Here is a 14035-nt window from a genome sequence, read left to right as displayed (position 1 = left end):
GCAAACAATGCAATCCAAATTAAATTAGACAGGTGTTTTATTGTTCTGTTGTTTTGTATATGAGTATTTTGTAGAACGTGAGCAAATAATTGCAAGATAAACTAAACAAATAGTTGCACTTGAATTCATCTCGATATTGAATTGATGAAAGCTCTTCACTTAAGAGCTGTCTCAAACAGATAAACCTTTACTCGCTTAGCTATAAAAGGTAATTTATTTGTAAGTTGAAATTAGTTTCAAAGTTAAACGCTGCACTGTCTAACACACAACATTAAAATAATCATGTTGAGAATTGTTGGTTTATTCTGTTTGGTCCTTTCGGTCCTTGCCATTGAGCAAGTCGCTGATACTCCACAACAACACCAACGATCCAATGGTGGCCTTCAAAGTTTCAATGCTGGCAAAAGGCAACCTGGTAAGGTCATTTTGTTTTAAGAAACTATATTATAATCCAATAATAACCTATGTACATTATAATGTACACATAGACAAGAATAATTTAGTAAATAATTATTTTTGTTCATTAAGGCGATAAACTAATTTGGGCAGGAAAGGGAAACCAAGTAATTGATTTTGCCAGGGCTATTACGATGGAATTACCATTCCCAGAGTACGGAAAAATTAATAATGCCGCTATTACGCAAATTTCAGCAACCACAATGTTGGATTCAGGAAGCTCACAATTTTCAATTCAAGGTGGTGGAGTTGGGCAGAAGAATGTCGATTTGAAAATTGTCACAAATGGAGCTCATAGAATCACTTACAATATTGCAATTTATGGAAAGTGAAGTCCATAATTGATTTTTTTTAAATAAAAATTGATAGCAAAACCTAGAAAAAACTATTTACTTATTTAGATAGAAAAATATGTGTTTTTATATTATACCATTATGGAGTTGCATCTTTGGTCTAAGATACACGGCTTCTAGAATTTGGTATATAGATATCTGAATAATAGGTCTTTATCTAAAATTATCTAAGTTTTTCTGTGTGAATCATAAAGCAAGATTTTTATACACCATCAAATAACTCCTTTCTTTCTTCACGAAAAGTATTTCTTTCAAAATATTTAGAGTGCCTCATGTCCGGCACAGAAGAGTTTTTGACCTCATCATAAAACGAACAACTTACTTTTGCGTGTTCTATCTTTTCTTAAGACAGTTTGTATGTAGCCTTAAATTTGTTTTTATATTTTTTGGAATATTCAGCGGTTTTAAGAGCGCTGTAAATGGAACATTTTCCATGATTCATATATTTACATTCGAGTAAAAGTTTTAAATTCGATGATGAAGTGTCAATGGATATGAATACAAAAATATGGGATGCGACTCACACTGATAACTTCCCATCCTTTCCCGTCCGTTGATTTTTCTACATTTAACAAAATATTAATAACAATATTTTGTGTTAATACACAATTTAAAGTCAATATCTTTCTTTGTTCTCATAACGCTTGAGTCGAGAAATATATCTAATCAGTTTGTTTTTTGTTGTCTTTGTAGATTCGTATGTTTAAAAAAAAAAATTGTCAATTGACTTTTAAAAAAACATTAACTTAAAGTTAGCAATAACATTTTGAATATGATAACATACATTTAATTTCATTATCTGTTTTTTAACGAGATCTTTAATCGAAATTCAATTTCTACCAATTTTAGTAGCATTTTTAAAGTTTTTAATAATACCATTATTTTCTGGTAACAACAAAATTTAGCACACAATTAATTATGAATTCAATACTTTCATTTATTCACGACATATCGAGAAGCGAACATTGTAAAAAATTACTGTAGGTTCGATTTTTCATAAATTATAGCAGATTATTTCTTTGTTATTCTTTGTTGCATAAACTATTTTGTTGCAGAAATCATTTTTCGTTCGCAAAATACTTGCGGTTACAAGTATTTATTGCAATTTATTTATGGTCATCGCAAAGGTAAGGCGTACTTAAAATTTTAAACATTCAAAATCGAAAAGTAAATCCGTTGAAATCATCGGTATGCGTAAGATCATGACATCCTCTACTTTGTATTTTCCCTTTATGATTGTTGCCTTAATGATGTTATTCAACCCTACTTTGAAAGCTAGTCTTATTCCATTGCGAAGTCGAGGTTGATTAATGGTAAGCAGGATGATGACAACTTATCCTACTTTTAACTGTTTAAATTGTGAGGTGGTAATCCAGGCAATTCTAGTTGACTTCGTCATCCTGGTTTATTACGATGTCAACTGATTTAAATGTGAAAACCAACTGACCCGGAAGAAAATTCTGAATGGCAGCATTCAGGTCCTCAACATCTTATTTTTCGTCACTAATATTGCTCGTTTACCCCCCACTCTAATTAAGTTATTGAACTGTTACGCTATGTCTTGGAAAACATGCTGAATAAGATCATCTTTTGAGTCTGACCTGTGACAGAAATCTGTGGAAACGACCTAATTTTTTCCAATGTCTAACCACTTGCAGTTTCATCTTGTTGCAAGAATACTCACACGTTAGTGGTTAATTAGAGTGTCTTAACTAACCGCCACAAATATGATAAATTTAGGCCTCCGTATAGTTCATCAGGAACACTTGATCGCGGAAATAACTGGAAGAGTCAAACGAAAATCACCTGACAACAGCATTAAGCTCCCGCCAAAAATATTCTGGTTGTCACGAAGGTCTTAAATCCCAAACAATTACTTTGTATAACTGTAAAATCTTGGTCAAAAAGCTATTTTTTGCGATGTTACAAATTTGTGTTTCGTTAATTGCCATGTTTAATGGTAATTTCTAGAGAGAATGTGTAGTTCACCTGCCTTCTAACAAAGTCGGAAATAAATTCTACCAAATCCACTGTTTACAGCGTCTATCAAAGTGTCGAACGCAATTCTTTGCTGTCGATTTAAGTGTTCAATATTTATACCACTTGTTTTAACTAATGCTTTAATCAAAATGACATATGACATATGGATTTGAGGGGAATCGGAATCTATGAGATTCTCAGTGCGATTTGTTTCAAGATTTCAAGTAAATTAATAGTTGACTCACGGTAAGTTACACAGTTGTTTAAACGATATCGGACCACGTTCACAAACAACAACCATTATTCATCGACCCCAGACCATCTGAAGCAAAGGTAGTTCTAATTTATTCACCTTCTAAACGTTTTGTGCACTTCAAGACTAAAATTAGCCGTTCTCAAATTTTAGCGAGTTTAACAAACAGCTATTAATTCGTATATACAAGGTGGTTGACGGGAATAGGGATACAAATAAATATTTGTAAAGTGGAAATGTTTTAGATAGACATTTTATTTTATTGGCAAAGACAAAGTTACAGAGTTTAAAATATATTTAAGTCATTGACCAGCACAGAGTAGTACACGTACCGTGATGGGTAGTGCGTTGGACTGTCACTGCCTGTGTCATCTAACTTTTTTCAGGAATTGACAAATCCTGAAATTCTTGTCATGAAAAGTGCTTTTTCAAATTAGCCGTTCGGATTTGGCATATAAACTGTAAGTCCCTTTCATCTCTGACAACAATACTCACACACAGGAATGGTTGAATGTTCGTAGACTACTACATTAACATGTGGTGTTGAACCGAGCTTGGAGCTCTCCTCAATTCTTTATATACCTGAATCGAGTTGAGATTTATCTATTCTAAACTGAGATAACCCTATTTTGGAAACATAGCAAAACATAAATATCTTTTATATTGTTTTTTCTTGCAAAATAAGCCCAGTTAGTCCATTTTCACTAACAAAACAAAATAATATCAACAGTAATAGATTCGTTTTTTCCTTAATGGAAAACACACATGAATTCAAATGCAGAACTACTCAACGAACACAGCCATCGAGATACAAATGCAATATCAATCGTACCAACATTTGAGAACGAAATCACATAAGATCAATTTGAGGCGCGTATATGTAAATGTCAAAAACCTATCCATAGTGAGATTCTACTCTAACTTTTATCGGTGTTTTTCTCACTATGCTACTTTACTATGGACTACTTTACTAACTGGGCTTATTTTGCAAGAGAAAACAATAGAAAACATAATTAAGTTTTTCTATGTTTCCACCAAAGGTTTATCTAAGTTTAGATTAAATAAATCTTTACGGTGTTTCCACCGCACAAGAAGATTTAAAAATGATTAAGGTTGACAGCACGCTCTAAAATGCAAATGGTCTTTCGATGTTTTTTATGAAGTGCATGTGAGATAGTTTGATTCATGTTAAACAATGAAAAACGTATAAGATTATGATACCTAACTCATGCGCAATTTTTTTTTACTTTGATTTAAACAAAACTGTATTTTTTGTACACAAACATGCACCAAAACGCAGTTCGCAAATTTTGGCCCGACTTCTTGAAAATTTTCCATTTTATTAGTTTTAGTTAGTTTTTTTGCTAAGTTAATCTTAACTTACGCGTTTTCCACAATCCACACTTCAACATCCACAAAGGAACTTGGACCTCTCCAGATCAATCTACCGTCAACCAGATTGACCATATTGCGATCGACGCCAGACACGCTTCCAGCATTTTGGATGTACGAACTTTCCGAGGAGCTAACATCGACTCGGACCACTACCTCGTTGTAGCCAAGGTAGCACTTCGGATTTCCAGACCCAAGGCAAAACAGGGAGGTGCTGGGAGAAGATACAACGTCGAACGGCTACAATCGCCAGAGATCGCCAAATCCTTTTCCGACCGAGTTACAAGTAACCTCTCTCGAAGTTCTCTGCCGTTAACACAATGTATCGAAAACCAGTGGCAACATTGCCAAGATGCAATCAGAGAAGCCGCCTCTGATGTTCTGGGTTTCAAACAGCCACCAACAAGGAACCCCTTGTTTGATGAGGAATGTCGGCAGGCAAATGCAGCCAACAACAGGCACGCAAAGCGGCGCTGCATAAAAGGACGAGAGCTGCTCGTGAGCTCTATGAGCAGAAGAGGCGAGAGGAACGCCGACTTTTCAGAAGGAAAAAGAGAGGGCATGAGAAGCGTGCGGTTGAAGATGTTGAGAAGTATAAAAGCAGGAATGAGGTTCGAAAGTTTTATGAACAGGTGAAACGAAATTCACAGGTACATAAACCTAGAACCGAAGGCTGCAAAGACGAAAGTGGAAACATCATAGTGGAACCGTAGTCAATGCTGAGGATATGGAAGGACCACTTCTGCAGACTGTATAACGGCGACGAAGAACTGAATTCCGCTGTCAGGCAGGATGATCCATTCAATATAGACGACGAAAGCCAACAATCCCGTCCTCCCGACTTAGACGAAGTAAAGATTGCCATATCTAAGTTGAAGTCTAATAAAGCCGCTGGAGCAGATGGCTTGAATGCCGAGCTCTTTAAAGCAGCTGGAGATAAGTTGGTTAGGAGCATGTACCAACTTTTCTGTAAGATATGGTCGGAAGAAAGCATGCCCGATGAATGGAACCTCAGTATTGTTTGCCCGATCCTGAAAAAAGGAGACCCTCTAAACTGCACCAACTATAGAGGAATAAGTCTACTTAACATCGCCTATAAAATCTCCTCTGCCGTAATATGTGAACGTCTAAAGCCCATCGTCAACAACCTGATAGGCCCTTATCAGTGTGGTTTTAGACCAGGAAAGTCCACAGTTGATCAAATATTCACATTACGGCAGATCCTGGAAAAAACTCAAGAACACCAAATCGACACCCACCATCTTTTCATCGATTTCAAGGCCGCATATGACAGCATTTACAGGGACGAACTGTATAGAGCCATGTCTAGTTTTGGCATCCCTGCCAAACTAGTCCGTTTGTGCAGGAAACAACTTAACAGACCCTTCGATGTCAAAAAAGGTTTTAGACAAGGTGATGCGCTGTCATGTGATTTTTTTTAACAACGTGCTTGAAAGAATAGTGCAGAGCTCACACTTCAACACTAGAGGCACTATCTTTCAAAAGTCTGTCCAATTACTGGCATATGCTGATGACATTGACATAATCGGAAGAACTCAGCTTGATGTCAATGGGGCTTTTATGAGTATTGAGGCAGAGGCGGCAAAAATGGGTTTAACGGTTAATGAGGGCAAAACAAAGTGCATGCCGTCGTCAAGAAAGGACAAACAACACCGACGTCTTGGTCAAAACGTCACCATCGACAGACGTAACTTTAAGGTAGTCAAGGACTTCGTCTACCTAAGCTCCAGCGCTGAGATCAAACGCAGAATAACTCTTGCTAACCGCTGTTTCTTTGGACTGAGAAAGCAATTGAGTGGTAAAGTCCTCTCTCGAGGGACCAAAGTGTTGCTATATAAGACCCTTATCATCCCCGTCCTGCTATACGGTGCAGAAGCATGGACTATGACAAAAGCGGATGAAAGCACCTTGAGTCGCTTGGAGAGAAAAGTTCTTCGTGTGATCTACGGTCTCGTATGCATCGAAAGGGAGTGGAGGAAAAGATGGAACGAGGAGCTGTACGGGCTGTACAGCGACGTAGACTTAGCCAGAAGGGTAAAAGTCCAACGACTGAAATGGCTGGGTCACGTAGAGCGTATGGTAACCAATGCTCCGGCGAAACTGGATACATCTAGCTAGGGACCGAGCTAGATGGAGAAGTTTGTTGTGTGAGGCCCTAGTTCACACAGAACTGTAGCGCCACCTTAAGTAAGTAAGTAAGTAATTGTAATATTTTTAAGAATAATTCAACTGACAACTTTTTTAACCCAACACGAAAACCTACAAACTTTTAAACAATAAAAATCGACTGACAGGATGGGAAGTTATCAGAGTGAGTCGCATTCCAGTCTCTTTTTGCCTTTGGGGTTATGTGAAGTCCAACATTTACAAGTCAAAACCTCGTACATTAAAAGATGCAATAAAAACGGGAAATGCATTAATAGGCGAAAACTTGCTTCAACGCCTGCACTCAAATTTGCTGGACCTTCTTTCTTCGATGTTCTTTTTAAAACCTAAAAACCACTTATTTGTGTATGATAAAATATTTGTTAAATAATTCTACGTCTAAAACATCATGAGATATGTTTTTTTTGCCCCTTTTCCCGTGGACTACCCTGTATATAGAAAAATGTATCATATTCATAATTTTTGATGTATATTAACTATTAAAGTGATATGTAATGTTTACATTAAAAGTTTTAAAACTTTTTTATTAACATTGAAGCAAGTTCAAATTTAACGATTCCACATATAGACTTGCATCAAATGATCTTTCTATGCTTGTGGCTTTGGTTGATACTTATCTTGGTTAAACCTCCTCTGTAAGAATTGCAGTCCTTTTAGTGCCTTATTACCTTATTTTTTCTATACTCCCCCCTCCCCTTAAGGCCTGAATGAGGCAAAATCGCACTTTCGTTTTTGTTTTTTTAGCAAATCCTGACAGAGAGGTACTATATTGTGTATCATTTTTTTCAAATCCAAACTTTAAAATAGCTTTTCGGAAGTGATGATATAAATTTTATTTTAAATTCGATACGAAATTCAGATCACTAAATTCGTCTTTATCACATACATATGTTCATTGTACATACATACTTAATTTCATAAAATGATGAAATTTTGAAAATCTCAAGAATATATTGACATTTTACATACAACTCGTATTAAAAATCTTTCAATATTTCTATCTCTAACCTTTATGGAGTAGTAGTAGTAGTTTATAATTTAACTTTATCTGAACTATGTATCATGGCCCGATTTACTTTTTCAAGATCCGTGTGTCAATGTAGACTTTCGAATAAATCAAATCTCAAATCTCAAGCAAAAAGCTTTCTCATTGTTTTTGTTTTAATCTATAAAGTAAGAATTTCAAATGCAATGTCAAGATTATGATTTTGAAACCTACCACCTTAAATAAAATTTAACCTACACAACAATGAGTTACCCTTTTGAAAATATCTTATCAGAAAATAAAAACTTAAAAAGAAATGCGAGTACGATAAGATTAATGGTCAAATCTAATCGATTCTTTATAAAGGAGCGCAATACCTAATTCTTTGCAATCTTCAAATAAAACAAAACAAGAAATAAGTTTGTTATTAATTTGAACATTAATACATAAAACCTTATTGACAACATATTTTTTTAAAATAGCTTAGAGGAAATTCGACATTAAGAATATAGAACGGAATAGAGCTTACCATTTATATTTTCCTTTAAAAACATTCTCTATATTTATGTCAAGTCTTAAGTCACTTTAAACGAATAAAGAAAAATTGTGGTTGAGGTCAACTATAATTTCTTACGAATTTGCAGTATGCTTTCGAAATCATTTTTTTTCTAAGTGACTAAAACCGATTCGCAAAATATTCTTTGTTTCTTTCAAAGCCTATGCAAATTTCTATCGAACTTTCATTAGATAATAAAGAATTTTATAATAGAGTTAATTTATTGACCAATTTGTGTAATAGTTGTGATTAGTGGAAGTATAGTTTTCTGTTGGCCACTAATCGCAACGAATTCAATAATAGAAATAGCCGTGCTGAAAAACTTCTAAATTTAACTCATGTAAATATATACACATAATATATTTTGTTTTCTTTTCTTTTTTCAAATAAATATTAAACTTATAAAATTTTAAAGCTACAGTAAAATATAAACAGATCACAGATTTGACTTCTTTTAATGAATTTCATTAGTGTTTTTTTTGCCTCAAGTATGTATGTTTTTAAGCATTTAAGGAATTATCAAAAATGTAATAATGTTCCTCCTAGAATCAAGATGCAATTCCCAGCTTTTCTGTTTAATATCCATAGATAAAAACTTCGTAAGCAAAATGTTCTGTGCGTTTACATTGAACTAACATTTTAAATGTTTTATTATTGATGCCTCCTGTTCCTTGGATAAATCCAGTATTTGCATCTTCAGCACTTACATCAGGATCTGCTAGAACTTCAACAAATGTGATGGTATTGCCTTCACCAGCAGCGGGATAGTGAAGTAAAACTTCAACATCTTCAGGTTTACTGAATTGTTCGGAGTCTAGATGGTTTGATAGTAAACGATCACCTGTAAATAAAAGAACAAATTTTATTATATTGAAAATAAATTATGACCATATAATATTTTGCTTTGTTTTTCCAGACTACAAAAATAAAAATAAAAATAAGAAAAGCACATAATTGGGGGTGAAAAACTCCATAATATATCAATTGTTTTATAGTATTTTTATCAAAATATTTGATTTTGAGTTTGAAATTGTTATACATCTAATTAGTGCGAAATTAGTGACAAATTGAAGATTTGATGATGATGTTCTCTTATCTTAATTTAAATCAATAAATTCCTTATCTCTCTGAGATTCTATTACAATAAAAGGCACTAGCACTTGAGACAATCATTTAGTTAAACCAATATTGACCACTTTCAGGAATGTTTTCCTTTCTGGCGGAAATCTTCAATTTAGTGCACTGTTGGTTCTAAAACAAACATCTAATGCAAATGGAGTTGGAATATACTACAAAAATTTTGAAATAAGACATCTCATCCTAAAAATAATGAACTTTGAAATGAGGGCAACCATATCAAATGTACAATACAATACAATACAATACAATCATTTACTCATAACTTATTTATTTAAATATCTTAAGCAAGTTATTGTAATTGGTTCGATTTGTCGAATTGAATATGTTGACATTTCTCGATCAAGATCTAAATCAAAGATTTTTAGAGTTTGAATTGTTTCGTCGAAATATCGCTTGACTAAAAATGTATCACGAACCCAACACGGCGACTTGAATTAATTCTATATTATAAAATGTGACATAATACCAAAAAATTTGAAAAAAAATCTGTCAACGGCTTTAGTATAAATCAAAAAAAGACTGAACAAATTTTGTGTCACCTTAAATATTTTACGAAGAAAAATTAGGTCCGTAAAGCTGAAAACACCATAATCGAATTTCGAAATTCTAAAGATGTAGAAATGTAGGGCTCTTTTTGTGCTAATTTAGTGCTCTTGGTTCAAAAATCCCTTCGTCCACACCTTTAGGTTTAAAATTTCAAAAAACTGGTGATAAGGGAATTCAGGGCTCTTTTTGGCCTCCAAATTAGTATCTTCCTCTAAATTGAGTCGCAAAGTTGAAATTTTTGGAGACTTTCTAAGCCAAACAAAATTTAAAAAAACTAATGATGGTTCATTAAGTGCTATTTTAGAGCTCCTTAGTTCGCGGAACTCCAATTGTTTTTTTAAGGTATTGCAATACAAAATTATTTGAACTTTTGAAATAATTTTTATAGAGGAAGGATTTTTCAACCAAACCGGAATAAAAGCACTTAATTAGAATAAAATGAGCCCTAAATTACCCCATCATTAGATTTTTAAAATTTGGTTTGGTTTAGAAAGTCTCCAAAAATGTCAACCGTGCGACGTGATTAAGGGGATAAGGGCTTGAGATGCCAAATTGGGTTTCACTAACTTAGGAGCCCAAAAAAAAACCCTAAATTCCCTCATCTTAAATTTTTTTGAAATTATAAACTTAAAGGTGTGGTGTTTCCAGCTTGACGTCAAGCACAAAAAGTGCCTAAAATTTGTGGTGTTTCAAGCTTTACGGACCAGAAAAAAATTATTTTCGACTTCAATATCTGAGAATTAATTAATATCTTATATTCATAGTCACATTTTAAACCTGAGTCTGTTTGAAGAACTGAAGAAACATCTTTAAGGTATATTTTACTTCAGTTTCACTTAAACCCAGTCTTTGAAATCCTTGAAATTATTCTGCTTACTGTTTGTTGAGAAATTTCATGCTCGTCAAAATATTTATTTATTGTGGCGTACATAAAATTTCTTATGCCACTTTGATGACAAACATTTAATTAAATTTTGATATTCAATATTACGAAGGTCAATACAAAATTTGGCAGTTTTTTTTAAGCTAATGGATGGATACCTTTGATAGAAACTGTCGTCATCTAATTCGGGTTAAGTACAGCTTTCGTTTTCTATTCGGTGGTAGCATTCCAACATATAAAAACATCTTGATCGATGCTTAAGTCTACTAACATTTTCATTTTAATTTAATTTATCAATTAGTTTCTTTATTTTTGACGTTTTATAGATTTAAAAACATCTTAAACATATGTAGGTTCTGTCGTGTTTATTTTTAGACTCCAAACTAAATTTAAAATTCGTTTAAATTGTCTATGAATAACATAAATTGGAATTTAGTTTAGCAAAGACAAAATCAGAACTTATCAAAGAACTTTCAATATTGCCCAATGATTTTATTTAAAAAAAAAAACATATTGCATTCTTTTTATTTTTAATCCATTTGAAACGGATGACGACGATTTCTATAAAAGGTATCCATTCTATAACAAAAATTGCCAAGTTTATTATTAACCTTGTAAACATTGAAGATTGAATTTTAATGATTTTGCCAACAACTGCGAATTTTCAAGTCTTTTTCGCTCAGAATATTTACCAAAGTGACATAAGGAATATAACTTTGAAGACTTTCATGACATTTTTTAATCAAAAACCAGCAGAATATTTTAAGGATTTCAAAGAAATCGGTTCTACTGGTTGGTTAAAATAAAATTGTACTAGAATTGTAGTTTATTATTCCTTAAACGAGTTTCTAACTAAACAGAGCTGCAAAATTCTATATGAATAGGAATGTCTTCACTGGCTGTTAAATTTAGGCTCTAGTTCAATTAGACTTGGGTTTAAGATATGATTATGAATTTGCCCCATAGTTTTGTATATTTATAAAAATAAGAATCTTCCAAAATTACTTCGCAAAGTTGGTAAAACTGATATTCGATTCAAATATTTCAAGAATGGATAATGGTATAGACTTCAAAATTATTTCATTATATGCAAAATGTTGTTGTTAATGTAAAATAATGTTCTTAAAAAATATCCAATCCGTATTTATTTTATAAGAAATAAGAAGTTTTAAAATTGATAAAAATTATACTAAAACTATCTTTAACAAAAACAGATATAAAAATCAAGCTTATTCTTTCATAAAAATGTTAATAACTTTGAGTAAATGTCTGAGAAGAAATCGTTTTCGACGCAAGTTTTATGAGAACAAAGAAAGATATTGACTTCAATTTTGTTTGTATATTATACGAAATATTGTTAATATTAATTAATATTTTTCACAGTTTTAGAAAATCGACAGACGTTCAATACTTTCTAGTCTAGTAGGTGCATTTTTTCAAGATTTATGTCAGTACAGATACGTTTTTTCTTTTTTAAACTAGATATTATTGAAATTTTATCAGAAATATTATAAAGTTCTGAAATAAGCAAATAATCGAAACGAAGGTATTGGGTCTTTTTTAACGAATTAAAATTAAAAAAGGGTAAAGTATAATCTCACTACTAATTTGAACCGCCCCAAAAACAGGGGGCGACGGCGGTTTTGAGTTTGCATTTGCAATTGCCGCCGCGTTGGTTGTTTTTTAAAGTAAACACTTATTTGAAATTTTCAGTCCCGTCGCTATACTCATCGTGATTTGCAGGTGAAGAATAAACAATTACACTTTTCATTAATTTCTAAGATGCAGTCTTTTCGTTATTATCATTAACACACACACAAACTTACCAGCAATCCTTTGTCCTTTCGAAAATATAATATTTCCTTTAACATGACGGATCTTATTGAAAAGATCAAATTTTGCCTGAGGATTCAATGACTGATAAGAATTATTTTGTCCAATAACTTTAATATCCGAATATTCCAATTCCGTGCAATTAGCTGAAATTATCACTGCGATCAGTACAACACTGTTGATCGCAACAGTTGTCCACAATAAACGCGCCATATTTATTTTGTTTTTTATTTCTATATTTTTATTTTGGAACGAAATATCAACCGTTCTCAATTAAATGAAAAAATGTATGAAATATGCCACCGAGCGAGAGGTTCCGTATGGTATGACGGACTAATAGTAACTCCCTTTACAAGTGTCCAATTGTTGGCTATTTACGAATCACTTGGCCTTTAAATTTCAAAGATATCACATATTCGATCATAATCGAATTTTGATTATAGTTTTGCGAAACAATTATTATTATAAGCTCCTCTTTTTGCACCTTATTCTATAGATAAGATTTCGAAAATATTTCTTTCAAAAGCTTCTTCTAGAAAAATGTATTTTATGAGGTTTGTTTATGTATTTTATGTGTATGTATAGGTATAAGTATGTATTAGCGAAATAACTTGTGAATTATTTGATATTTTTAATTATTGTTATTATAATTGTATCCATAGTCCAGTTTGTGGTGATCTCTGAAATAATGAAAGTAATAATAATTATTTTGGTATTTCGATGGGTTTTTTTCGTTTGCAATATCTCTAATCAAAATACCATTCATTTATAGACTAATATACGAGATTCGGGAATTTCATTTAAAAAAGTTACTGAGACAGCGAATTTGATAATGAAATTAAAATTGGCATTTTTTTAATAGAAAGGTATAAGATATAATTTAATATTTGATCCCTGAGTCAGTCATTTTAAATCACTCGATGAGCTATGTTTTAGCGTTAAAACTTGATAGTCAAGTTTATAATTGAATTGAAAGTAAGACTTTTGTTGAACTTATTTATTCAAATAAAATTACTGATCTACATTTTAAATATGTATCCATTTGTAAAGCTGGTTTAAGGTATTTTGGGTTTAGTTGTTGTTGTTTACTCCATTTCACAGAACAGAATCCTCAAAAGGCGATCCACAGATTATAATACTTTCATTTTTGGAAAAATTACTTTATACAAAAAATGCACTCGAATAATTTATTCGTCTAATTTCAACGTACAAATCAAATAAATTAACTTTTAATCTACCACACAATTCTATTTTTCGTATGGAAAACCTTTATAAACGCAGGTTAGAGGCTGCGTAAGATTATGTTGGGTATCCTATTATTAAGAGGTCAGCAAAATGACACAGCTTTTAAAAACGATAGTTGGTATTCAAATGAAAAATAAACATGGATTTTCTATTTCTTCTTTACCCACCTTCCAATTATAGTCGAAGTAGCCTCAAGAACCATTGTTGTTTTTATAAAACGTGGAAG

The 14035-nt window shown here is 32.5% G+C and overlaps 2 protein-coding genes across 2 annotated transcripts; one reads left to right on the top strand and one right to left on the bottom strand.

Annotated features, from left to right (window-relative positions):
* The first annotated feature begins 226 nt into the window (after positions 1-226).
* On the top strand, positions 227-844 carry LOC129946598 (uncharacterized). Its single transcript, XM_056056847.1, has 2 exons — positions 227-415; positions 529-844. The coding sequence occupies exons 1-2, from the start codon at positions 283-285 to the stop codon at positions 786-788; spliced, it is 393 nt and encodes a 130-aa protein (XP_055912822.1). The 5' UTR covers positions 227-282; the 3' UTR covers positions 789-844.
* Positions 845-8598: 7754 nt separating this feature from the next.
* LOC129948454 (uncharacterized) lies at positions 8599-12949 on the bottom strand. Its single transcript, XM_056059457.1, has 2 exons — positions 12558-12949; positions 8599-9003 (listed from the first exon to the last, which is right to left on the bottom strand). The coding sequence occupies exons 1-2, from the start codon at positions 12775-12777 to the stop codon at positions 8738-8740; spliced, it is 486 nt and encodes a 161-aa protein (XP_055915432.1). The 5' UTR covers positions 12778-12949; the 3' UTR covers positions 8599-8737.
* Between the last annotated feature and the right edge of the window lie 1086 nt (positions 12950-14035).

The sequence above is a fragment of the Eupeodes corollae genome, chromosome 2 (genome assembly GCF_945859685.1).
Source record: "Eupeodes corollae chromosome 2, idEupCoro1.1, whole genome shotgun sequence".
In the NCBI taxonomy this organism is placed as follows: Eukaryota; Metazoa; Arthropoda; class Insecta; order Diptera; family Syrphidae; genus Eupeodes; species Eupeodes corollae.
The sequence above is the reverse complement of the archived record's forward strand: the minus strand, read 5'-3'. Positions and strand labels throughout refer to the sequence as shown.